This window comes from Amphiprion ocellaris, chromosome 1 (assembly GCF_022539595.1).
Source record: "Amphiprion ocellaris isolate individual 3 ecotype Okinawa chromosome 1, ASM2253959v1, whole genome shotgun sequence".
NCBI classification, from domain to species: Eukaryota; Metazoa; Chordata; class Actinopteri; family Pomacentridae; genus Amphiprion; species Amphiprion ocellaris.
The window spans coordinates 11,029,061-11,053,280 of record NC_072766.1 but is presented as its reverse complement, the minus strand read 5'-3'; the positions used below and the strand labels follow the sequence as shown (position 1 = coordinate 11,053,280).

Below are 24,220 nucleotides of genomic sequence, written 5' to 3'. Positions count from 1 at the left end.
ATCTCCCCAAGGTATGTTGCGGAGATGGGAGTTCAGCAGAGCTGTCCTTACAAGCTTGTTACTAGACTGACTGGCTGAAAAGAAAAAAAACGTTTTCACTAAAAATACACGTTGTCGTAATTTCTTTTTATGGTGTTGCATTTCCCTACACATATGGCATTCATAAGGCTCAAAATTTTGCGTACCATACTGTTTGCAATATTTCTAGATGACTCTTCCTTCATTGCCTTACTAGACTTTTTTTTTTTTTTTTTTTTGGATTTACTGTGGTCCATTGTGGTCGTCTAAAAATATCTATCTCTAAAATGAACCATATGTGCCTGGTATTGCATAACAGATCAGCAATGGAAACGAGGAGTGTTGGTGACAGCAGGGGAGCAGAGTTGAGGAACGGAAGTAGGGAGGAGATGCCACCTCAGAGCTATGTGATGGAACTGAGCTTTGGTGCAGTAAATTGACTGCAATCCCTGAATAGTATTTGGGTGACAGTGCTATTATGCTCATTTTGTTGACAGTCTTGTTTATCAAGTTGACCTTGGTGATTGTGGAGGGTGAGGATGGGAGGGCATGTATGTTTGTGTGCAAAACTACTCGGATGGAGCAGCCGTCTGTGTTTGTTTTGTCCGCTGCTCATCCTGCAGCCCTGATAAAGCTGAATTGCTGGACAGGCAGCAGGCCATTGACCTTCTCACCTCCCCCAGCTCCTGTCTGGCCCTTGACACCTCGCACCTCACTTTCCGTCATTGTGTTGTCTTCCTGGCATACGACTCTTCCCCATGAATGGGGAAAGAACAAGGTGGGGAGAAGAGGATGATGGGAGTACATGGTGTAGCACACATCTGTTGTTAAGTTTTCCTGACTGCATTGTCTTACAGACCCTTTACATTCACGCTTCATCTATAGTTCACAATTACTCCCTGGAAGTTTGGAAAGTCGTTTCTCTTTTTTTTTGCTTTTGCTAACACCTGCTCTAAGATTAGAGATTGTATTTTGTACTTTCAGTTTGTTTCCACGTTTATTCTGTATCTTTTCTATAATGTGTGTAATTTATCCTATGAGAGCTGTCTGTATTCCTACATTTGTCTCACTATCATTTCCCCCAATTTTTTTTTTCATGCAATGACATGTTTTACGTTATAGAAAAAATGTGCGTACATATTTTATTGCTGTATAGAGAAACTATGGGTGAACTTTTGGTGCCTGAGTTCAGTTCGATTTGCAACTCACCCGAATTATGAAATGCATCCCTCTCTGAATAGATTTGCGGGTCTAAGCTCATTCGTGGTATCAGGAACACTTTAAAGATTTTATGACCCATCGAAGTCTGTTTGTATTCCCACAAGTACTTTACTCTCAGATGTTGCGGTCATAATAAAAACACTGTAAACCTTTTCCAGTCAGGTTTCAGTTGTGTCATACCAGAGGAAAACAAAGCTGACTTTAAAAGGAGACAGCTTTGTCACTGTATCTTTGCCCTGAGTCATCTTTAGTAATGGCTGTCACTCCTGTTATAGCCGGCTTGCTCTGGCCTGAGCAAGCTTTTATGTCCTCTCACACTATAAGAATGTCGGTCTGTCTTGTTCAGGCAAAGCTTCTGTGTTGCCTTATTCCCTCTTTGATTGGTGCTGCTCCTCAAGCACACAGAGCTAATGATGCTTAGCAGGTCAGACTGGGTATCCAGTGTCACTGGCTGAGGTGGTGAATAGTGCAGTTGGGAGTCAGTCATGCTGGGCTGCAGCACATGATGCGGTGCAGAGGGTTTAGTTGGAGGGCAGCAGTTTACTCGGCTTTGACATCAATATAGCAAGTGTGTCCCAGAGTTCCTTTGTCACTTGACTGAGGTCTAAATCTGGAATAGGAGATGTCCTTTCTCTCTGCAGTGTTTGTGTGTGTATGTGTGCTGTGTAAAGGTTAAGTTTCCTACGTGTTAACCTTTGCGCCTGTTTCACTGCAGTGGCTTTCTGTGTAATGCTGTAAAGTGAATGTACAGTATAGCTTGTGCCAGACGCTGTCACTCAATGCTCTAACTTGATGTTCCCTCAACTAATACCAGTAATCTGTCCAGTGTCACTTACTGCATTTGGTTGCAAAATGTAGCACCAGGTGACACAAATACTCCTAACACAACACTTTCCTATAGTTATCACTATATTGCAAACTGGCTGTCTTTAACATTGTGTCTGTCCATTCTGCCTTCAGGGCCTAACATCAGAAGTGTATCCATGTGTGTTCATAATCCATGTTAAATCCTGTTTGCGACTGAGTTACAAATTACATAATTTATTCAGCTGAATGTTTAAACAAATAGCCTAACCATATTTTCTTCATTTACACATTGTTATACAGCACTTTGTTGTAGCTAAATTTCAAATAACATGTGCAGAAAGGACTGCTTGCCTTCAAAGATTTCCCTGCTTTTGTAAAATTTACAGAAAGCAGGACAGACTCTGGATTCATCAAGACACAGCCAGTTTCAAGTAGTTTATTTACAGGCAAACAACACTATATATGAACACAGGATGCATGTGTAGTTATTGTGGATGCTGGAATGCATGGGAGCCACAAGTAGATAATGTTGCATAAAAATGTGTTTAATGTCTCAGTAATGTACCACATGTTTTCATAAAGGGTAGGATACAAAAAAATTTCAGCTTTTTCAAAACTTTTTTTTAATTTAATACTGTCATTGAACTTTTGCTTAGGCAGCCGTAAGTTGTATGTAAAATGATGTCAGAAGTCTGTCTGGGTGCATTGGACCCTGAATACAGTGGAGTTTACTAAACACTGAGGTCCCTAAAGTGTGTTTGAACCTGTGCCAGCCCTCAAGTGTCTCTCCGCAGACCTACAGGCAAGATAATGGCTTAAAGGAAACGCTCATTTAATATCATGGAAGTTCATAATCCCTCTCATCATCATGCTTCCATGTGCTCACAGCTTGTCACTGTCCCGTACAGTTAGTCCCACTCTCACACATACACATGGTCCTATGGAAAGAAACATGCACACAGGATGCTCTATCTCCTGTGATCTTCTTAGGCATGTGGTCCTGAACGTGTTTGCCTCTTTTTTGACAATAATGAATGGCATAGTTGGAATAGTTTAGGACAGGATCACAGTTATCTGCACTTGTCCTTGGATCCTGTCTGGCCTGAGTGCATGCACACACACACCTACACACACACACCTACACACACACACCTACACACACACACACACACACACACACACACACACACACACCCACACACACACACACACACACACACACACACACACACACACACACACACACACACACGAGCACCTCACCACAATGCAGGTTTAACAGATTTCCTGTAGACTATTGTATCTGCTGGAAGATGGTAGCATCCTGGTCCAAACCTCCAGGCTGAACAAGCCAAATTCCCTTCCTCCACCTCCTCCTCCTTTCTTTCCTCCCTTCCTCTCTTGATCTACATTTCCTGCTCTCCTTAAACTTTCTTTTCTCCTATTCTGTGTTTACTCTTCTTCTTTTTCACCCCAAGAGACACTACCTTGCCATTATATTAGTCTTTGGCTGTACACAGATCCATCTACCCATCAATCCATCTGTTTTTGCCCTCACCCGCTCCTCCTCTCCTGTCTTCCTCCATGTGTCCGGTGATCCCCTGTGTAACCCCTGAGGAGCAGTCTAAACACCATTTTCAGAGCCAGGGCCAGTTGGGCCTCCAGGAAAAACAGAGAGAGACCAGACACAAACACTCGACGCTCTGACTAAATGCCCGCCTGCCTCCCATATTTAGGCCCCGTGCTCTCCTGTGTGCCCCTCTCATTTTCAAAGTTTGCCTCAAATAGTAATTCAGATTTTTCATCATACAACTGGCGGGTGTATTATTGGCTCATAGAATTGGAAGTGTTTATGTGAAAACAACATTAACAGCACGTTAAGTCCCCACCTGCAAAGTCTTTTTTATTGATAAACCGTATATAAAAAAACATTAAATAAACACCATATCAGAAAAAGCTTATTTTATCCCACACTTCACAGATGTTTTGTGTCAGGATTGCAAATGACTCACACTGTTGCTCTGAGACCTAAAACCTGTTTAAGATGCTTTTTATTATGGTAACAGTGTTTCTGAGACTCTGTGACCACAGTATTCTAAAAATTGCTCTGTTTTGTCATGCATCGAAAATTATTGATTTGTGTGATTCCTCAATTCTTGATAAACAGAGTGTTTGGAATTATAGATAATGGGCTTTTCCAGGAAAGTTTTGTAAGAGCTTGATATACTCATGCAGAATTGTAAAACGAATCTCATGTGTAACCACAACTTGGCCAGTTAGATTTTTAATCTTAAACTGAGACCCTGAGACCATCAGAATATATCACATTTTCTAGTGCAAAGGTTGGTCTCAGTTGATGATGAATATAAATCTGGCAGCAAGATAAATATATCTTTGTTTGTGTCAGTTTTAACCGTAGTTTAACGTACTATTTAATTAATTGGTGTTTTTACCGGTAACTCTAAGTTGTCCATAGGTGTGAATGCGAGTGTTATTGTCTGTATGTCTAGCACTGCGATAGACTGGAGCCCTGTCCAGGTGTCCCCTGCCTTCACCCCAAGTCACCTGGGATAGACTCCAGCGTGACCCTAATGAGGATTAAGCAGTAAATAAATAATAGACGGATGGATGGTGTTTTTACAGTAGCCTTATTTAACACTCTGAAGCCAAAACCCACCAGCAGGTTTAACTGGGTTGAGCTGCAGGCTGTGTTTCACAAAGCAGATAGGAGACAAGCAAGGAAACAGTTTTGGGTATTTTGCTGCATGTATGTTGCACATGCTGATTCCAAGTCAATTTTGTAAAATAGTGTTCAAAGATGTTTCATTTTTTTAATTATTTATGGCATTATTACTTTATGATACTGCACACAAGACATTTTCAAGTGATCTCTACTTCTAGCCATGGTTGTGCTGATTCCGTAGAAGTGCAGGGCTTTATATTACAGTGAAAAATCCCAGTCCCAAATCGGCAAGAATGAGACAGTAGCAGGAAATTTACACGATTCAGAGGGTTAAGATGTTTCTTTTCATGTTCTTACTGTTAATGACATCAGGCACCCTTGCTGGTGACTTTCAAGGAAAATAAACTCCGAACATGCCACTTCCCGCTCTGTGGCATGTTCAGTAGATGTAATTGGTACACCAGAACAGGACATCCTGTCTGTGCTCTCTATGGGGGCATTAAGCATTAGCTAGAACCTGCCACAATAATATGCTTATGCCCTGTCCTTGTAAGGTTTGAATGGTTCACCAGAAGAACGTCTGGGGATGCGATAATCACTGAACCCTTAAGAAATTCGATCTTTGAGTGAAATGCCAAGAGCTTAAATGACTAAAAGCACATGTCCTTTCTAGAGCAAATGTTGCTGTATGTCTGACCTTGGTATATGAATTATCCTTTGTTTTATTCTAATGTCATGGTGTTTTATGAAATATTTTTCAGTTCTGCCAGCCAGGAGGTTGGAGGCTGTCCAGGGAGAGGAAAGCACCCACCTTCTTCACCGTTGTGCTGACAGATATAGATTCAGACCGGCACTACTGTTCCTGCCTCACGTTCTACGAGGCGGAGGTCAATCTCCAGGTAAGACTGCAGCACTTCTATTCACACACTTTACTTTATTTGTATTAATAGGTTTTCACCCCAGTACAAACATGCAAATATCATGTTACATATACAGTGAAAGGATGGATCCCACACAGCTACAGTATAAGGCAACAGTGCTCATTGCTGCCCCTACATGTTGGCTTTAGTAATCTTTATGTAGTAAAATCAGTACGCGCAAATATTCCACTTTGTCACTCCTTTTGAAAGCTGTGCATCTCATCACTGTGTCCAGCAGGCTTCTCCTCCATCCTTGTAATGTTGTCGTGATGAGCATGAGGTCATCTTCATCCTCATGACCCTTAGAAACCCTCAGGGAAATCATGGTTGGGCAATATAGTTGTGCTCGTTTTCTGTTTTCCATTATAGGCTTATTGTTTTGTTGCTTTTTTTTGACACTTTTTTAACTGTTAGGAATGCTTCTTGTGATGTTTTCCAGGATTTCAGGTGTTAAAGAAAACAAACGCCTGCTTGGATCCAGCCTAATAAATTGCGAGTTGGCTAGGAGATTCTTTTAAAAAGGAGAGGATGGATCAGTGTTTTCCCTCTGGCGATTTTCATTTGATTTACTCATGCATACAAGGTTGCGTTTGATGCCTGATTTGTGGTCAAGGCACAAATGTTCAAAACCCCCATAAATTATTGATTACAACAGATTTGTTTGGACAGGCTCATTCTTATACTTACAAATGATTTTGTTAGTGTCTCTCACTGCCAAAAGCCCACAGAATACCAAGCTAATTGTTTCACTGTGTTGGCCTGTCTTGGAGGCCTTGAATGACTTCTGTCGCTCTGCCCACTGTGACTTCACATCCTTTCGCGTGAAGAAGGCAGTCGTCAATCATGTTCCAGTTAACTCAGCGAGGCATTACCAAGTTTAATTCAAAATGCAGTCATCTCCAGGAAGGCTATCCGCTTTCAAATAGTGTCCGAGTCACATTGATGGAATGTTTATGGTCAATTTTGTATCAAACTGTAATTACACAAACATTCCTCTGCATAACCTGGCACATTTTTCCTCCTTTGTTATAAAACTTGTGAAAAACATTATGAAAAAAATGCCACATTAAAGAAGAAAAGTAACCAGAATTAGCCCCGTTGTTAGCTGTTATCAGGTATCTTTGAAAGGACCTATCAATAGATTTAATTCTCATTGCTTGTCACTGACTGGTGAAATCCTTCAGCTGTATAAAACATGGGACCAGTGGATCACTTTTGTTCAGCATTGCAGCTTAATATTCTACTCTCTTATCAGTTTTCAGTCACACTACCACATAGGCTAAATGAGCTTAGTATGAGCTGTCATTAACAACAACAGTTCTTGACTTTCATCCACATTCCACATTTAATGTTGATATTAAGTTTCTCGAAAAGAAATTGCCAAAATTACACAGGAAAAATCGGCAGATTTCCAGTTTAGCCAGGAAACTCCTCTGTGACATACCATTTAGTCTGAAAAATGCTCTAAGACTATGCTTAAAATCATGAAATTTCATTGAAATCAATCTGTTCCATTTGAAAATTTGCAACCAAGAGTCATGTGAAAAAAATGCTGGAACATTTTGTGTGACCTATGATGAACTTCAGGGTGAGTTCATACAGAGCAGATTGGAGACAAGTATGGAAACAGAGCTGCTATGACAGAGCTACATATAGAGACAAACAATCACACTCACATTCACACCTACAGACAATTTAGAATTATCAAGTAACCTCAGCATATTTTTGGACTTTGGGAGAAAGCTGGAGTACCCGGAGAAAACCCACGAACATGCAAACTGCATGCAGAAAGAAAGATTGCGAGCCGGGGGATTTTCTAGCTGCAAGGCGACGGTGCTAACCACTGATCCAGTGTGCCACACGTTGGTAACACAGATAATATGCTTTTACTTACTGTTTTATTCTTCTAGTTTGTTTTCTATTCTTATAAATTGATTAGTTGTTTTTATAATTTCTATCATTTTGAGTGTCATTGAAGCATAACCATAATGAAGCATGATACATAAAGAAAAATAAAATACTGTAGTTATTTTTTAGTGTATAAAGAAATGTGCTTGAGTTCTTTACAGTCAAACTGCACAAAAGACATTTTTAAACTCTAATTTTTGCCTTTATTGGATAGGACAATGAGAGAGAGACAGGAAACATGGGTAGAAGAATGGGGGAACTACATGCGGTAAATTGCCATGAGCTGGATTCGAGCCTATGACCGCTGCGTTAGGGACTATAGCCTCTGTTCATGGGTCACCCGCCCAGTCAGCTGAGCTATCCGGGCACCCCCACAAAAGACATTTTTGAGTTCACTCAACTTTTATGCTGTTACCATGGAGGTGCAGGACTTTATGTTGCACTATAAAATGAGCCCACAGGACCAAAAGACACCCAGGAGCTGCTTGAAGGGTCAGAGGTTTAAAACGGACATTAAAAACAGTTGTTGACTTTTTTTAAATCACAAATTGTGCAACATATCTACCAGACGTGATAGAAGGGGACTTCCACATGAAGTACTACCTTTTTTATGTAAAAAACATTTCACTTCATTAGTTTTGTGACATTGTATGTGTGCAATCATATGGATAATCAGAAGCCTTTGAACTTTACTCTCAATCTCTGTTTCTGTCTCTGTTCTGTCTTCAAAATCTGACTGCCTGGATTTGGTTATAGTTACAAAAGTTAAACAAATCTCTAAAAAATGGCCTTAACTATTCTCTCAGTTCAAGATGTAACAGCACAAGCAAAAAGTGCTACAAAGTACAGTCAGTACAACCTGTTTTATTTTGAAAGTTTCATTTATTGCTTTTAATTTCAGTCATATACGGGGAGAGATACCTGGCTATACTTCACATTTTTGAAAAGGAAATGTATACTGCTTTATAAAGTGAGAAGCTGTTAAAAAAGAAGAGTCAATATTAAAGCTGTTGGAAGGATAAGTATTTGTAAAACAGGAATACATCTGTAGAGAGAGTTTAAGTGATACTCATTTCTAAAATGGGTTACAATAATAAGTTTGTGTGTGCTAAAAAAGACACTTGAGCGAGACACGTGAATACTTTGTGTAGATTACATAGCAGCGTTATAAACATTCAGATTTGGCAGACTCTCCATCCCCAGTATCACTTTGCCATTTTTGTCAGGCTCACCTTTATGATTAGATCAGGCTATATTCGGCCCAGACATCATGTTCTTGCAAACAAACACACATTCCAGGATTCACTCTATAGCCGTGAAGATCTTCTTAAAACGTGAGGGTGTTTTAACAATCTTTACTTTCTAAACTGACATCCTTATCTGCTCAGTTGGAATCCAGGGAGCGTCCAGACAGGCAGTGCAGGAATGTGTTTTGTCTAATGATTGAACCAAATCCTAAGAATAATGAAGAAATGTGACCCCCATCTGAATGGGATATTTTGATCTCACACTCCTTGGTCCTCAGATACTTAAGCAGTGCGGCATGTTTTCACTGCCTGGAGAAATAAACCAGATTGTGATAAGGGCTTTAGTTAGGAATGAGCGCTGAGAGGCGGGTGCATCGCTGTAATAAATACACAAAGAAGACAATTAAAAACAGCCTGAAACTGTAAATTATGTCGTTGTTAGGATGTTTGATGACACATATGTTGTGTTATGATTTGACTCTGGGAGGGATTAAGTATTAACCTCAAACTAGGTTGTCTCTTGGTATGCAGATCCTCTCGTGTGTGATCTTTGTTTCTTTGGAAGTGAGATCTTTTAATAACATCGTCGTAATTTTAGAAAGTTTGTTGCCTTCGTTCAATGGATCCATTGGGATGAGCAACTGAGCTGAACTGCAACAGATTAGGAGAGGTGATAATTGATAGACTAAACTTTCATAAATGTGTCTCAGTTTTTCCCCTCTGAAGACAAAGATTCCTAAGAATATCAGAGGGCTGTCTGATGCAAGAGCTGGCGGTTTTTGTTTTGTTTGTAGAAGGAATGCAACTAATTTTCCCCTATGGCTCCTTAAAAGCCCATTTTACAACACACACCTCAAGTGAAAATGGGAAATAGAAGCCAAATAGAGAACTAACAAAAAGTCTTTAATTTCTGCTGCAATTTCTGTTTTAAACAAAGCTGAATACACTGTCACTTCTTTTTTGATGTAGCTTTGCACATCTGTTCTTATTTATTCTCCTAATTCTTTGTGTTTTGATGTCATCTTTATGTGAGTCTTATATGGGGACATGTTGTTTGTGAGCCCCAAACTTTTGTCACTATGTGATAGACGATGCAATTTTCTGAATCTTGAGAAGTTGGGTGTTGATCCATACACGTGCACATTGTAAGTTGGTACACCAATTTAAATTCCTGCAGATTTTTCCGGTTAACGCTCCCTATGCCGGGACATGTTGGTGAGCTATTTTTTCCGCTAAAAATGTGCAAGTATCTCTTGTGATGTGATGTGTACACATGCCAGATACGTACTGGATGTGTCTGAGGCACACAGTGTATTCTTGAATTAAACCAGGAGCTCAGTGCTGCTCAGTGGTGCTGGCGTGCTCTACAGTAGAGTTCAGGGTCTGTAGTCCATGGCACCACGTTGAACTCCTTGACTGAAATAGCTTCTTTTTTTAATGTTTCAGGGATCAAAGAGTATTGAGGCCGATGGAGATGAAGAAGATGAGGAGGAGGAGGAGGATGGCCTGATCCAGCCAGCTCAAGTGTTTGCACCAAAAAGTCTCATCCTCGTGTCCAGGCTGGATTATCCCGAAATATTCCGGGTAATAAGACACCATATGATTTAATCTTGATTAAAAAATATTTTTCTATCTGTTCAGAAGGAATTCTCAGAATATTTGACAAATCTTGCTTTTATCTTGCAGTCTTGAAATGATGCTAATCTACCTTGTAGGGACTGCAAAAATGATTAAGTTTGATCAAGTATAAGCATGCACTTTAGTAAAGTAAATGAGACATAGAAGCATAAGAGCCTTTGATCTTTTCACTGGACTTTCATTACAGTCATAGTTTTTGCAGACTTACAGTCAGTCATGCAGTTCACAGTAATAGCTTCTGGCAAACCTTGCCTGAATGTTCGAGATCGGTCAAAATATGCACTTTGTCATAATACCCAGCTAAATGCAGACAATGATGACTCCTATAAATCGATTAGCTTTCCTCTTTGTCCACATCTAATGTCTATTTTGCATGTTGTCCTCACAGGGCTGCTTGGGTCTGATCTACACAGTTTACATTGATAGCCTGAGTTTCCCTTTAGAGGGTCTGGTGGCCAACCTCTTTGCATTCCTGGTTCCTGTTGCTGGTGGATCCCAGGTGAGTCTGACCTGAGACACAACAGACTCAAAGCAGTACGGTCTGCAAGACACCCCCACAGTTCTGCTACGGACCGGTTCCTTACAGGGGCCACAGGTCCACGTCAGACCAGACAAGAAATGTTTAATCTCAAGTAATGGCTGAAGCTCAATGGTGCAGCACCTAAAATAATTTATATTTGCTGTGCAGCCAATCAGAAATGTTGTTTCCACACGGTAATTTTCTAAAAGTATAGTGTAATTTTTTCACATCATGTCACTCGGAGCAAAATACCTCAGTCTAAGATGGCAGGCTCCTAAACTGTGTTTAGAGCGGTTCAGATTAATATGTATTTAAAATGTCACTGCATTAAAATCCCTCATTATATATGAACATAATTAGTTTGCTGCAGTTTGGTGGCCCAGTGTCAGAGGTGAGGCTATAAATGCAGTAATCTCAGCAATAGATTACTAAGAGTACTTGTACCTTTAAAAAAAAAACAGCCAACAGCCAAAATGTGTCACAATCGTACTGGAAAAATGCAGTTTTTGTCAACCACTGCCACTGGACATATATCCTTATCACTCATAAAAATCAGATTTTGCTTTAAATAATTGCTTATGTCGTGTAAGTAGTAAGAATTTGGCCTGTATTCTCCGGCAAGACGCAAATGTAAATCTCAAGTCCTGCTTTCTGCGAGACACAAGCAGACGCATTTGTCAAAATGCAACCAGGTTAAACATACAGGTATGTCAGGAATTGTATGAATGGAGACCCTGCAATATCTCACTTTTTGTTGAAGAACTTTTGCCAGTTCTTTGTAATCTGAATCACGATCTGTTTGTAGGATTTCAAACATTCACAGCAGAACTGTCAATGCCCATTTTAACAGCAGATACACAGAATCAAAATATGTTTTTATATATTTTATAGAAGGATCTTTTTAAGGGATTTCGTGATATTGCTGCAGCTGTTTGCTGTGCCAGTTTTGTGAACATGCAGTCTTTCTTCAATGACAAACCAATGTATTCAGATAGTTAATTCAGCTCTGCAGCTGCAGTTTCTGTATACAACTGAACAGCCTTCTCTATTTGATACAGACACACTGCACTCAGCTATTAATCTTAATGAATGACTGTCATTTGCAACACTGCCTGACCTTGTAGACGTGATGGTTGTAGAAATTATCCGTGACTGTTTTCTGACCTTTACTGCTTTTGTTCTTCATTACAGAAGCTGTTTAGCCTGGGAGCAGGAGACCGGCAGCTCATCCAGACGCCCCTGAACGACACATTGCCTGTCACGTGCAAAAGTGTTGCTCTGCTCTTCCAGCAGCTGGGTGTGTTCCATGCACTTTGATCACTACTAACCATTAATCATGAGTCAGAACATGACTTGTCATTTACTGTATCTGTACTTCATGAAATCACAAATCACAAGACTAGATGACTAAATGTCTCGTCATTTGTTATTGAACATGAATCCTGATTGAATTGAATTTATTCAATAAACAATAGCTTCCTTCTGCAAGTTGATTTCAATACATTTTGCAAATTGTACGGTTGAGTTTTATAATCTATTTGACAGCAAACATTCAAAAGAACATTTGTCCTAAAATTAGAGTCTTAGTTGATTAAACAAAGCAGCTTAATTTGTGTGACATATTTCATATTGATTCTTAACAGATTTGTAAAGGCTTGTTTCTACTTTGTTAATCACATGGTAAACTGCAGCACTATAGGCCTTTTACAGTCAGGAGACTTGTTCAATGAGCCATTAAGAGCTTAGATTAATTCTACATGTGCCTAAGGCAAGATTATGTGGTTTTCACTGTGTCCTATCAAAATTCCTGTAGTTTTGTCTGGGCTACAAGGAACACATGATGAAGATTTGATGCAGTTTGCTGGCTTCATGTTGTAGTGTTTGCACAAGATGTTAGTGGTTTGAACTTAAACGCTTTGCACAGGCCATACGTGCGTAAAGATACGGCATTCCTCATTCACCGTGACTCATATGTATAGTTCAACACTGTGCTTGGACAGAGTATCTATCTATTGAAAACAACAGTTTGGCATACGTCATGAACAGAGCTACTTGCGGTCACTCACGCCAAATCAGGTTTACTTCACATCTTGCACTGTGCATCTGTGAGCTGAGAGTGAAATTAGATATAGTTCATGTGAAATTTGATTGGTAATGGAAAGTTGGCCCTCACTTAGCCTCATTTGATTTGAAGAATGTGCTTCAAATCAGTGTTTCTTGAGTGTATTAACACCATCCTCTTTTTGTTTGGACAGAATAAATAACATACACATGGGGGGTACTTACACGATACATGTGATCAGGGTCATGTCGACGTTACGCATTTGTAGTCAACCATGGTCTGTTAGTTCTTATAAACCTGCTTTCATTCATCAACACAGCACATTATTCAGTGCTGTTCGTCTGTGAAGCAGCTTTGGGGCTACAATGTGTGTTAAAAAGACATTCAGCATGTGTTGTTGCTGTTACCATCTGACATTTATCTTGTCTACTTAATGTTAGAGATGTGTAAGAAATGTAAAACGTTACTTTAATTCCTTGTTTGACAGACAGGTGGAATGACACTGTGTGCTTCCACGCTGTAAAACATTTTTTATAATACTGACTCTTTTCCAATTAACTGGTGTTTGTGCTTTTGGCTGTTGCTGAGCAAAATGGTTCAACATTTTAGGAAATGCCGCTATTCACTTTCTTGCCTCATGTTAGATGAAAAAACTAACATAAAATAGACAACTAAGATATAATTTCTTTTAGCATCTGAATAGAATCAAATTTGTTATCAGGCAAATATCTCATGCAGACATTGGTAACATTCTTTTTCTGCATTTGTGTGACCATTGTCTGTCTGGTGATAAACAATAGCAGATTGTTGTATTCCTTTTTTGATTGTGAAGCATTATGAATGTCTGCATGAATCTCCTATAGTCAGATAGACTGAAGGTGATTGACATAGTGAGACTTTAACTGAATTAATCATTCCTCAAACGTTATAAACTGATTTCTGTACATGCTGACCGGTAGATAAATGTCATTAGCCAGCTGATGAATTACATGTAAGCATGGAGAACAAGTGTTTCATTTCCACGTATTAGGTCATCCTTATGCCCATATAAGGATTGGATAGTAGCTGTGCAGACGGGCAGGTCGGCACATCAGCCTGTGCGCACAGGTCACCGAGTCACCAGAGAGGAATGTGTGTTAAACATGTCACACTGCAAAGGAAGTACATCCCCCCCCAGGGGCAAGATAAAACCGGCCATCAGCAGCCCTGCTGTTTGTTGTTTGTTGCCTTTGTCTCTTCTGTTGTCCGGGGCTGTTGCTGTCACTTTTTTTATTTAGGGCTGGGAAACGCGTCGCTGTTTCCATAAGATAACTTAACACCTGAACTTGAGGTGTGATTATGAAACCAGAGCCTCAGTAGCTCGGTCGCATGAGCACCTCTGTTAATAGAATTATTGGTTATTTTGGTTGGGTGCTCTTTGGTGTCTAACGGAAAAAATTCAGTAAAGCAAAAAAGAGAGAAACAAAAAAAAATCCACACTGAGGCATTCATGTGAATAAAATGTCTTTATTATATTCACGTGTCCTAGCTGGACTGTTGACGAGATGCCAGTATGTAGTAGAGCTTGCTTTCTTCAGGGCAAAAGGCCACAAGGCTAAGACAAGCATATTCATTTTCAAAAGTCATATTTTTTTGAGGCTCGTCATGTTTCCTGTTTATCACTGAAGTGCTCCACTCAGACCACCAGACATCCAGACTCAGCGCCCCCAGTGGCGCAGACATGTCTGCCAGTGTTCCCCTCTCCTTATCACTCCAATGTGCGATGAATTGCTCTGTCAGTTGCTTGATAGGAAACAATAACAGGAACTGTAAACTTCCTGATTCCTGAATTCTTCCTGATTGTCAAATCGGTATTTGAAATATTATTTATACTGTATGAGAGTGTGCAATTTCCTTTGTTTTTCAGAGATGACTTTTCCCATAGGTTTTATATTCAGTGTTTAACATGAACTGTCCCATCTGGTTGTGGAAATTTATTGTTTTTGTCGACATGAACCAGCAGGTTGCATGTCTGAAAATAACAGCAGATTACGTGCAGGGATTGTATCTGTTTGCTGTGATCAGCTACTCGTCTATTAGATTTTAAGAGCAAAATTTAGCACCAATTGAATTAAATACACAAACTGTTTATTCACTCTTACATTTTTCATGTTGCTCTATTCCACTGTTAGCTCAGCATTCTTGTTCACATGTGTTTACCCTGTGCAATGGAAAACAGAAGGGCAATGCTTTGCCCACGTAACAAAGACAAAGACGTGCTGTCGTGGCTTCAGTTATGTAGGCAGTGGAACCAATAAAATGATAAGGCTGCAGTGAGCTGTGCAGAAAAAGTCATGCTCTTTTCTGAAATGGAGTGAGTTGCAACCCTTGCTTCCGGCATCTTCCTTACCAAAGAACTGACATCATATCAGCTTCATGCATTGTGGAGTCATGCAGCACATTTTCCAGCAATAGTAAAACAAATTAGACTAACTTCCACACATTTACACCCAATTCATGAGCAGCTATATAAACTTCGACATTATGATTGTCATGCTGATGACATATTCTACAGAACGCTGCATGTTTAGAGTTGCAGTAATCAGCCTTGAAGCTGTGATAGATATTCCCAGAACCCCCAAATGGATGTTATTAGTTGTAATCTGTCTTTGAAGTTCGCAATCCTCTGCAAATAGCAATGAAAATTTGATGAATGATCTGTAACAGTGTGGATGTCACATTCCAACAAATACCTCATCAATTTCGTTCTCTCTTGTTTTTGTCGTTTCAGGAATCCAAAATGTTCTAAGCCTGTTTTGTGCGGTTTTGACAGAACACAAGGTTTTGTTTCACTCCACCAGCTACCAGAGGCTTGGAGAGGCGTCTCGCGCCCTCGAAGCTCTCATGTTCCCTCTCAAATATAGGTGAGGTTCTCACGTGACTCTTTACGAGAACTTTGATTGGTGTTATGACTTTGATGGCTTGTGATCTGACGGTTAATTCACTTTGTTGGTTGCGTAAGTTCACAATGTCACAAAACTGTACCTTGTTTAACCATGTTGTTAAAATTACTTTTTCCACTTAGTAACTCTTCTTAGGATTAATTGCACCTAGGAATGACTTTCACTTCTGTAGTGATTAACATCCTGCCCTTTTTCACAATACTCTCTTGTGCAACTAATTTTTCAGGGGACTTTTAGGAAGTAATTTCCTCATGAGTATTACATTTTTGCAAATCATTTTAAACATGACTGCATGAAACTTGAAAAAAATTCAGGAGTTCCTTTTTATGCATCTTTAACACATAAAACACCAAGAATGGTGAATAAACAGAGGCTGACAAAACACCAACATACTTTGAGACAATAGGCCTTTTTCACAGAAGACACTTTGATCTAGGGCTGAAATGATTCCTCAAGTGAGGCAACATTCTCTGCTTCTTTCAATTCACTAGATACTCCACTATGTGTGCACGATACAGCGCAGATGTCCATTCATGTTTTGCCTGTACAGTTATTTCTGTTGCACAACGTGCTTACTTCTACTTGTGATGCTGTAATGCTCATGCCAAGAGCAGAATGCAAAATGCGGACTGAGACACTAGATTACTCAGTTAATCACCAGAATACTCAATAGAATACTCAATTATTAAAATAGTTGATAGCTGCAGCCCTACTTTGAGTTGTCATTCATCAACATTAGTGACACGTTTGCCTTTTAGAAATGCAGCATGGCAGTCAGTCGCACTGATTTTATTTATACCTGTGCTTTCCCGCTGTGACATATACACAAATCTTTTTGTAAGATAGTGTATTATTAGTTTTCGGTTAAGTCATATTTGAGTGGATGGGTTTATCTGTAGGAGTTGTATTTGTATAAAAAAAACATTGCAGAGAGGGCACAAAATGTAAAGAATGTAATTAGTGGAATTGGGGCCAGAACCACAAGTCCATGAATGTGCTCAAGAGCTGAGGATTGAGCTTTTAAACCCTGAAAAAGATGGATAAATTCCCTTTGACCCTGAGTCACAGATGCCCCAGTGTCTACATATTCGTCCATTGTGTTACTCTATAATGATAGCTTAAGCTAGGCTTTTCCTGCATCCTATGTTTGGGCTAAATTTGCCTGTTTGCCAACAGCAACAGGCAGATATTAGTAATGATTCATTTGCCTGTCCTACCCATTGGCAACACAACTGCATGTCTCAAAAATCATTGTGTAATTCAAAAGTGTAACAAACTGTACCAAATACTATACTGAGATGAGTCTTCTGAACATTTCATATTTGAAAACATGCCTTCAGTAGCATCAAAAGACTGGTACACATTGCTGGTTTTCTGTATTTCTGTGTTACATGTAGAAATGAAAGATGCTGTGTTTCGACACATTGTGAAATATATTATGTCCACTAGATACAAAGTAGATACTCCCAAGTTTCTGGTAAATGTTGATGATAATAGTAAATTTCCAGAACTTGTAATGGTTAATTGCAAAATTAATAATGTAATCTACGCCTTGATGCTATCCTATCGCCTATTCTAAGCTTACTCATGTCAGAGTTAGTTTCATAATAATGTGCACTCAGACACATCCACTTCCCTCCAAGGAAGTATATTTTAAGCTCTTGGTTTCCCCCTAATTCTTACTTAACTGACTTTTTTGTAAATTTGTAAATTTTACACGTATTCATTTTGTATTTCCTGTCATGTATTCAGTTACCCATACATCCCTATTCTTCCTTCGCGGCTGCTGGAGGTGTTGAGCTCACCCACCCCCTTCATCATCGGAGTGCACTCCATGTTTCAGAATGAAATCCAGGATCTGGTGAGTGCAGATGTGTCGCAGGCATCCAGCAATCTCTGTTGCGGGCATGCACGGTCAAACATCATAAACTGTTGAATGCTTTCAGACACCTGTGAATCATTAACAAATACTGGAGTCTTTTTGAGTTTATTTTGATATCTCTAAAGCAATCGTGACATCCTGTGACTTGTTCTTTCTACTAAGCAGAAGAGTTTTAATTTCACAAGCCCTTTGCTTTCAGGAAGATTTTACACGTAAACAAGATGTCTATTTAATTAGCTGTTTTCGGTTGGATCTCATCAGACACACAGTATGTGTGTATGTTGTACGTCAGAGCTGCAGTCAAACCACCTGACATGCAATGTTTTGTGTGTTTTGATCAGTTGGATGTAATTATCGCTGACCTGGATGGAGGAACAATAAAGATCCCTGAGTGCATCCACTTGTCCCTGCTGCCTGAACCCCTGCTACACCAAACACAGTGTACTCTGTCCCTGGTAAACACAAACACAGACCCACACATGCACGCATGCATATTTAAATAATGGCAATATGATGATATGTGAAGTCAGGACTCAAAAACGAATACATTCTTGAAATCAATCAACTTTGAACACCATCCAGACAAATCCTAGTATGTTCTTGTTGGCATCTGTATACATGTCCGTTATTCATACGATTTACACACATAGGTGCTTAATATAGAATTTTTTTGATACTTAAATTCAAAGTTGCGTAATGATTGCCAACAAACTGATGGTCTTAATTTTGTTTCTGAATGAAATCACGGGACACTTTTGGTTTGCTGCATTTTCTCCTCACAGATAGATAGATAGATAGATAGATACTGCTTAATGCTTACACAAAATGGATTTATTGAAAGCAAATAAATATTCAGGAGATGAATTCTTTCTTTTTAGGTTTTGCACCCTGATTTGGAGATAGCAGACAACGCGTTCCCTCCTCCTCGCACTGCACCCTCCAACCTCAAGTTGTTGGTAAGTCGTCATAATAATCACATGCCCTCTTATCAGTCATGGTCCTCGGGGCGTCTCATTGTAAGGAGTGATGTTCTTCTCTAACTATGTGAGGAGGACAGGCTGCCTTCATCAGAAAAAAGTTTCTTGTTGCGAAAATGTCAGTGTTGGAAGGCTTGAGGGCATTAACTGACCCATTACCGTGAAGACAAAAAAAAGCACATCTCTTGTATGATGAACTTATCAGACTGCATTTGTGGCATAGTTGTTTGAGGAATAACATTATCTGTGTGTGTGGTGTGTGTGTGTGTGTGTGTGTGTGTGTGTGTGTGTGCTCCAGGACAAGGAGGTGAGGGCCGTCTTTCTCAGGCTGTTTGCACAACTCTTCCAGGGCTACAGGTCTTGTCTGCAGCTCATTCGCATCCATTCCGAACCTGTTATTCACTTTCACAAGGTAAGAAAACAACAAAATGGAATTCCCAGTGCTTCAATTTAAAATTTTGCTCAAACTTGATTTTCCACTGTGACCTTAGCTTAAACCCCTAAGACAATTTGTCCTCAGCAAACACATTATTCTTTTGATCTGCCAAGAATGTTTTATCCAGCAATGTGGGTGGAATTACAAAGACGTGACAGATAAACTTGTGATAGTTGCACGGCGTGTGTTTGTGTGTGCATGTGTGAGTATGCATGTTGTTTTAAGTGTGTCATAGAGGCTTCATGCACACACTCTTCCATGATGCTATCAATTTGTTTATGCAAACTTCGGACACAGGCCTTGGGCAAAGCCCGGCAATGAGCCATATGAAACGTATTAGGTTTACATTTTTGCTTTGTGCCAGGGTTTTTGTTTGTTCATGTCTGTGGTGTCTCCGTGGTAACCCATCAGCACATCATCCTCTAAGTACCCCACATGGATCACATTATAAACAAAAGCTCTGCTTATTCGTCTGGAATCCCTGAGTGGGGAAGGCTTGAGTGAACTTTGTTTTATCTCTTCTACCCGCAAGCACAAATAATTATGCGTAAAGTAAATTAAAATCATTTGCATGTAGTCATTTATAACTAGATTTATTTCCCCTTTTGTGCATGCTGAAGAATGTATTCATGTTTTCAACAATAAATAGGCCCCTTGCAGAGATCTTTTTGCAGATTCTGTGATCGTGTTCTAAAAATGGCTGTGATCGCTATGCTTTTTGTTCAGTCTGCACTAAGTCCATATGATCAAGACTACATTGCTCCCATCTGTGTGGGATTGTAACTGTTCTAATTCTGACATTATCCAGACTGCCTTCCTGGGTCAGCGAGGCCTCATTGAGAATGATTTCCTGACCAAGGTTTTGGATGGTATGGCCTTCGCTGGCTTCGTCTCAGAGAGAGGTCCACCTTACCGAGCCTGCGATCTCTTTGATGAGGTACAGCCCCATGATGTACCCGTTTAACCCTTCACTTTTGTTCTTTTTTAGCTATTTATAGAAGTTCACACAGAAACATTTTTTACACTAAAGTGAAAAAGAAACAGATTTTAATATGGACTAGTTTAACCCTCTGAACCCCAAGCCGTTTCTGGGCTTTTTCTGCTTCTGTCACATTTTTACTCACAGTGGGCTCATTTTTCACTGCAATATAAAGTGCTGCACCTCTGTGGAAATAACACCCCCATGACTAGAAGTACAGAGATCTCAAAAATGTTTTCTGTGCAGTACAATGCAGCTATGCCATATATCATATAAAACAAAAAAGGAAAGTTGAAGTTCTTTTATTATTTCTTTTACAAAAATTGAAAAAACTAATAATAAACTCAACATGTACAAAGTTTTCCATGTGCCCACAGATGTTACAAATACTGGAAAATAACAGTGATGCTGCATGCCAGTGATAATTTACTGCTCTCCTATTTAATCTGTTTCTCATAATTGTGTCTTCTCTGCTTTGTGTAAAAATAACCTGCATCTCAGCCAAATAGTCCCTGAATTTTTGCCACGTGAGTGCTGACCGCAGCTGAGGTAATGGCTTCTTGGGTGCACAGAAGAGTGCAAAATTTTTCTTTTTTTTTTTTTTTTAAAGAATCTGGTTAGAGCCAATGATTTATTTTCAGCCAACTTTTTACTGAGACATGCAGAATAAAGCGATTTTGATGAAATATAGCGCTTACACTTCCTTTTTTCTAGCTCTGATAAATGATACAATTTTGGCTTCTTTTTAATGACTTCATGCCTCACATGCATGCTGACAAGTTTTGGGGTTCAGAAGGTTAATATGACTGAAATTCAACCTGTTTAATAGGATCAACATCAGTTATGAGTGACCGTACAACCTTTAATGCATTGATCCATCCCTTTTAATGTGGAAAATACTGTCTTGTTGTTTTTTTGTTTGATGTGCGCTGTGAAGCTGGTGGCCTTAGACTTTGACAGCTTTAAGGAAGAGGAGGTGAACCCTGCCAAGCTGCAAAAGCACATCAGGGAGCTCTCTGAGCAGCTGTACAGAAATGTAAGGCTTCATGCAAGTTCCACTGTATAGATCACCTGCCCTCATTTCAGCTCGCTCTACAGGAGTGTTGCACTGTTGCGTATATAGTATATCCTGTTAATGCGTGTTGTTTCCTGGTGGGTGCACTGTAGGAGAACCCAAACCCCCACATGGCATTCCAGAAAGTGCCTCGGCCGTCCGAGGGATCCCACCTGCGTGTGCACCAGGTGCCCTTCCCCCTGCTGGATGATGAAAAGGTGGAGAAGATGCTGCAGGAGGGTGTGGCAAAACACAGCAATGTACCTCCTTCCACACGACTAGAGAGGAAATGTGTTGTTCCTGCTGGACCACCTGTTGGTATGACCCACTTTAAACCTCAGTCATGAGTAATATAAAGTTCCGTGATGACGCGAGCATTCTTTCTTGCTGTGATAGATTTACTCACACCTGCAAAATTTGTCTTTGCAGCAGCTGTTGTTTTAACCTGCAGACATCTATCTGCTGTTCTGTCTTTTTTTATTCCAGTGTCCATCATGGGTAAGAGTGGCTCTGTGTTTAATAGCGCTCGCAGGCTGGAAGTGGTGCGGAGCTGCATTGCCTTCATCTTTGACAACAAGACCCTGGAGACTGAAAAGGTGATGCACAATGTCTTTCATCAGGGGAGTTAATCAACCTTTAAACAAGCTCATTACCCGGAGGCATCCGTGCTCTGAGTTACACTACTCCTACAGGCCGTCATAGAGCTGCTGGTCTCTCCTCACCATCATCACTCTAATATCTTCCAGCTGGCACACATTTACACAAGACACAAGAATAGACAGGACATTAATAAAACACTCTGAATCCATGTTCCAAGCTTACTTGCTCTGCAACAATTACTGTTTTAACACAGAGGTTCATTGGTTCTCATCATTTGTGTTTGCCTCTCAAGCATCTACACTCGACAAAGACTTTACCTCACTTTTTTTTTATTTTCCTGTAGCCCGATCTTTGTAATGTTATAAGTGAACATTCTGCCCAATATGCATCCAATATGTTCAAAATGGGATGGTTTCCAGTTACTTTATGCATCCCTATGGCTTCATATAGAAGTTATATAATCCAGGCCTGCATCTCTGTCCATAATGCAAGAATGCATAGCAGGCATCCTCTGAACCCCCCGTGAGCCTATAAATCCTTGACTGCCAAATGGTCAGTTGAACACCATTAGCCATCCAGCGGGTCGAAGTAGCTTGAGGTACTGTTTTGGTACATAGTGTTACTTAAAGCAGTGAATGGATAGTCAAATCAAATTAGTGCTATTTATCGAAACAGCATGGAGCAGCGGTTGGCTTTCTTAAAAATGTGTTTCCCATTTTTTTAAATGGTCACATCTCTTTTTCTCTAACACTAACCAGCCTTTTTTCTGAGGTCAGTTACCTAATTCTAAAGTTTTTTTTTCTTTTTATGCCCTGTACTTCCGACAGCTGACAGCTGAATGCATTATATTTTTGCATTTTGTATCTGTCCATACAAACACCTGTCTGTCCCTGTCTCATTAATGTGAGGCCGTTTCTTCAAATGAGACACAATGTTCATTTCAAATTAAGGATGAACTGATTAGATTTTGGTGATCAAGGTCACTGTGACCTTTAGCAATAACTCAAGAATTCACATTTCACATAATATATGTATGTAACAGGATAAAACAATGAAGTAAAGACATTATATACCCAGAAAGTCATTTGGTTATATACTAATCTTGGCAGCAAACCTTGAAACTGTGTTGACTGAACAAATCTTGTATTTTTTCTAAATTAACTAAATGTATTAAATGAGTTTGGACAGACATGAATGTGAACCGCAACTTGACTGTTTGTCAAAGATGTACAACCACATAGCAGTAACTTTAAAAATTTTTTTTTTTTTCTAAAACCTTCTTTATTCGTATTTCCCCTAACAGACGCTGCCGGCTGCACTGCGCGCACTGAAAGGCAAGGCAGCCCGCCAGTGTCTGACTGACGAACTGAGTCTTCACGTTCAGCAGAATCGTGCCATAATGGACCACCAACAGTTTGACTACATTATTCGTATGATGAACTGTGCCCTTCAGGTAAGTGACAGATAATCGTTACAGCACAAGTAACAGACTGCTGCATGCTAACTGTAAACTGATGTGAAACATGTGCACTAATAGATCATGTAGCCAAGAAGGCACAAACATTTTTACCCGCCAAGAATTATCTTTCTTGTAATGCCGAGAGCTTGTTGTCCAGTCAGCAAGCTAGTTCTATTAGTTGACTGACAATGACATTGGTATTAATTTAATATTTAAGTTGTTTCTCAAGTACAACATTCATTTGTTTCAGCACTGGATTTTGGACTGTCGGTCGAATTAAACAATCTGCTTGAAGATGTCTAATTGGGCTCAGAAAATGTGGTCTTTTCTTTTGCCAGAAAGAGCGAAAGAACTACACAAACAGAATGGTTTTCATATTCTTCTTGAAACAGATGCTTGGGAAGAAAAATGTGGTCAAAGGACTACGTTACACAATAGTTTGTTTAGCACCAGACATTCAGTGAAGTTGCATGATACATCAGTAACCGTAATACATGCTGGGTATTAAAACCAAATGATTTGTGTATTTTACAGACAAGAGTGTAAGGACTTGCTGTGCTTATAAAAATGCCATTTTAAAACTCAAGCTATAATTTTAAACTCTTCTACAAACAGGAATCTGACCCTTAGTGTTGTGATCCTGAGTGCTTCCCAAAACTGTGAATGTGAATCTTAAGCCTTACAGTAAAAATAGTAATTATTTATTTCTTTTTATAAAAATGAATGTTCACCAAAATATTTAATTGAAGTTGATGTACAGTAGTAAATAGCTAGCTGTCTTCAACATCTTTTTCCTTTGTTCTTACATTAGTATTCATTTCCAACATTCTGGCAGAGTGCTGAAAGACGGAGTCTCAACAGTGCTGC

General features: G+C 39.7%; 1 protein-coding gene across 2 annotated transcripts in view; it reads left to right on the top strand.

Moving 5' to 3' along the window:
* Nucleotides 1–24,220, top strand: part of sbf2 (SET binding factor 2) — a 99,361-nt gene that overhangs the window by 25,900 nt on the left and 49,241 nt on the right. For both annotated transcript variants that reach the window (XM_035954047.2, XM_023282852.3), the window contains exons 3-16: nucleotides 5,491–5,628; nucleotides 10,251–10,388; nucleotides 10,831–10,941; nucleotides 12,154–12,259; nucleotides 15,795–15,927; nucleotides 17,719–17,827; nucleotides 18,190–18,303; nucleotides 18,727–18,804; nucleotides 19,124–19,237; nucleotides 20,070–20,198; nucleotides 21,178–21,276; nucleotides 21,408–21,612; nucleotides 21,781–21,890; nucleotides 23,198–23,347. In XM_035954047.2, coding sequence (XP_035809940.2) covers nucleotides 5,491–5,628; nucleotides 10,251–10,388; nucleotides 10,831–10,941; nucleotides 12,154–12,259; nucleotides 15,795–15,927; nucleotides 17,719–17,827; nucleotides 18,190–18,303; nucleotides 18,727–18,804; nucleotides 19,124–19,237; nucleotides 20,070–20,198; nucleotides 21,178–21,276; nucleotides 21,408–21,612; nucleotides 21,781–21,890; nucleotides 23,198–23,347 — 1,734 coding nt within the window. The remainder of the gene's footprint in view (nucleotides 1–5,490; nucleotides 5,629–10,250; nucleotides 10,389–10,830; nucleotides 10,942–12,153; nucleotides 12,260–15,794; nucleotides 15,928–17,718; nucleotides 17,828–18,189; nucleotides 18,304–18,726; nucleotides 18,805–19,123; nucleotides 19,238–20,069; nucleotides 20,199–21,177; nucleotides 21,277–21,407; nucleotides 21,613–21,780; nucleotides 21,891–23,197; nucleotides 23,348–24,220) is intronic.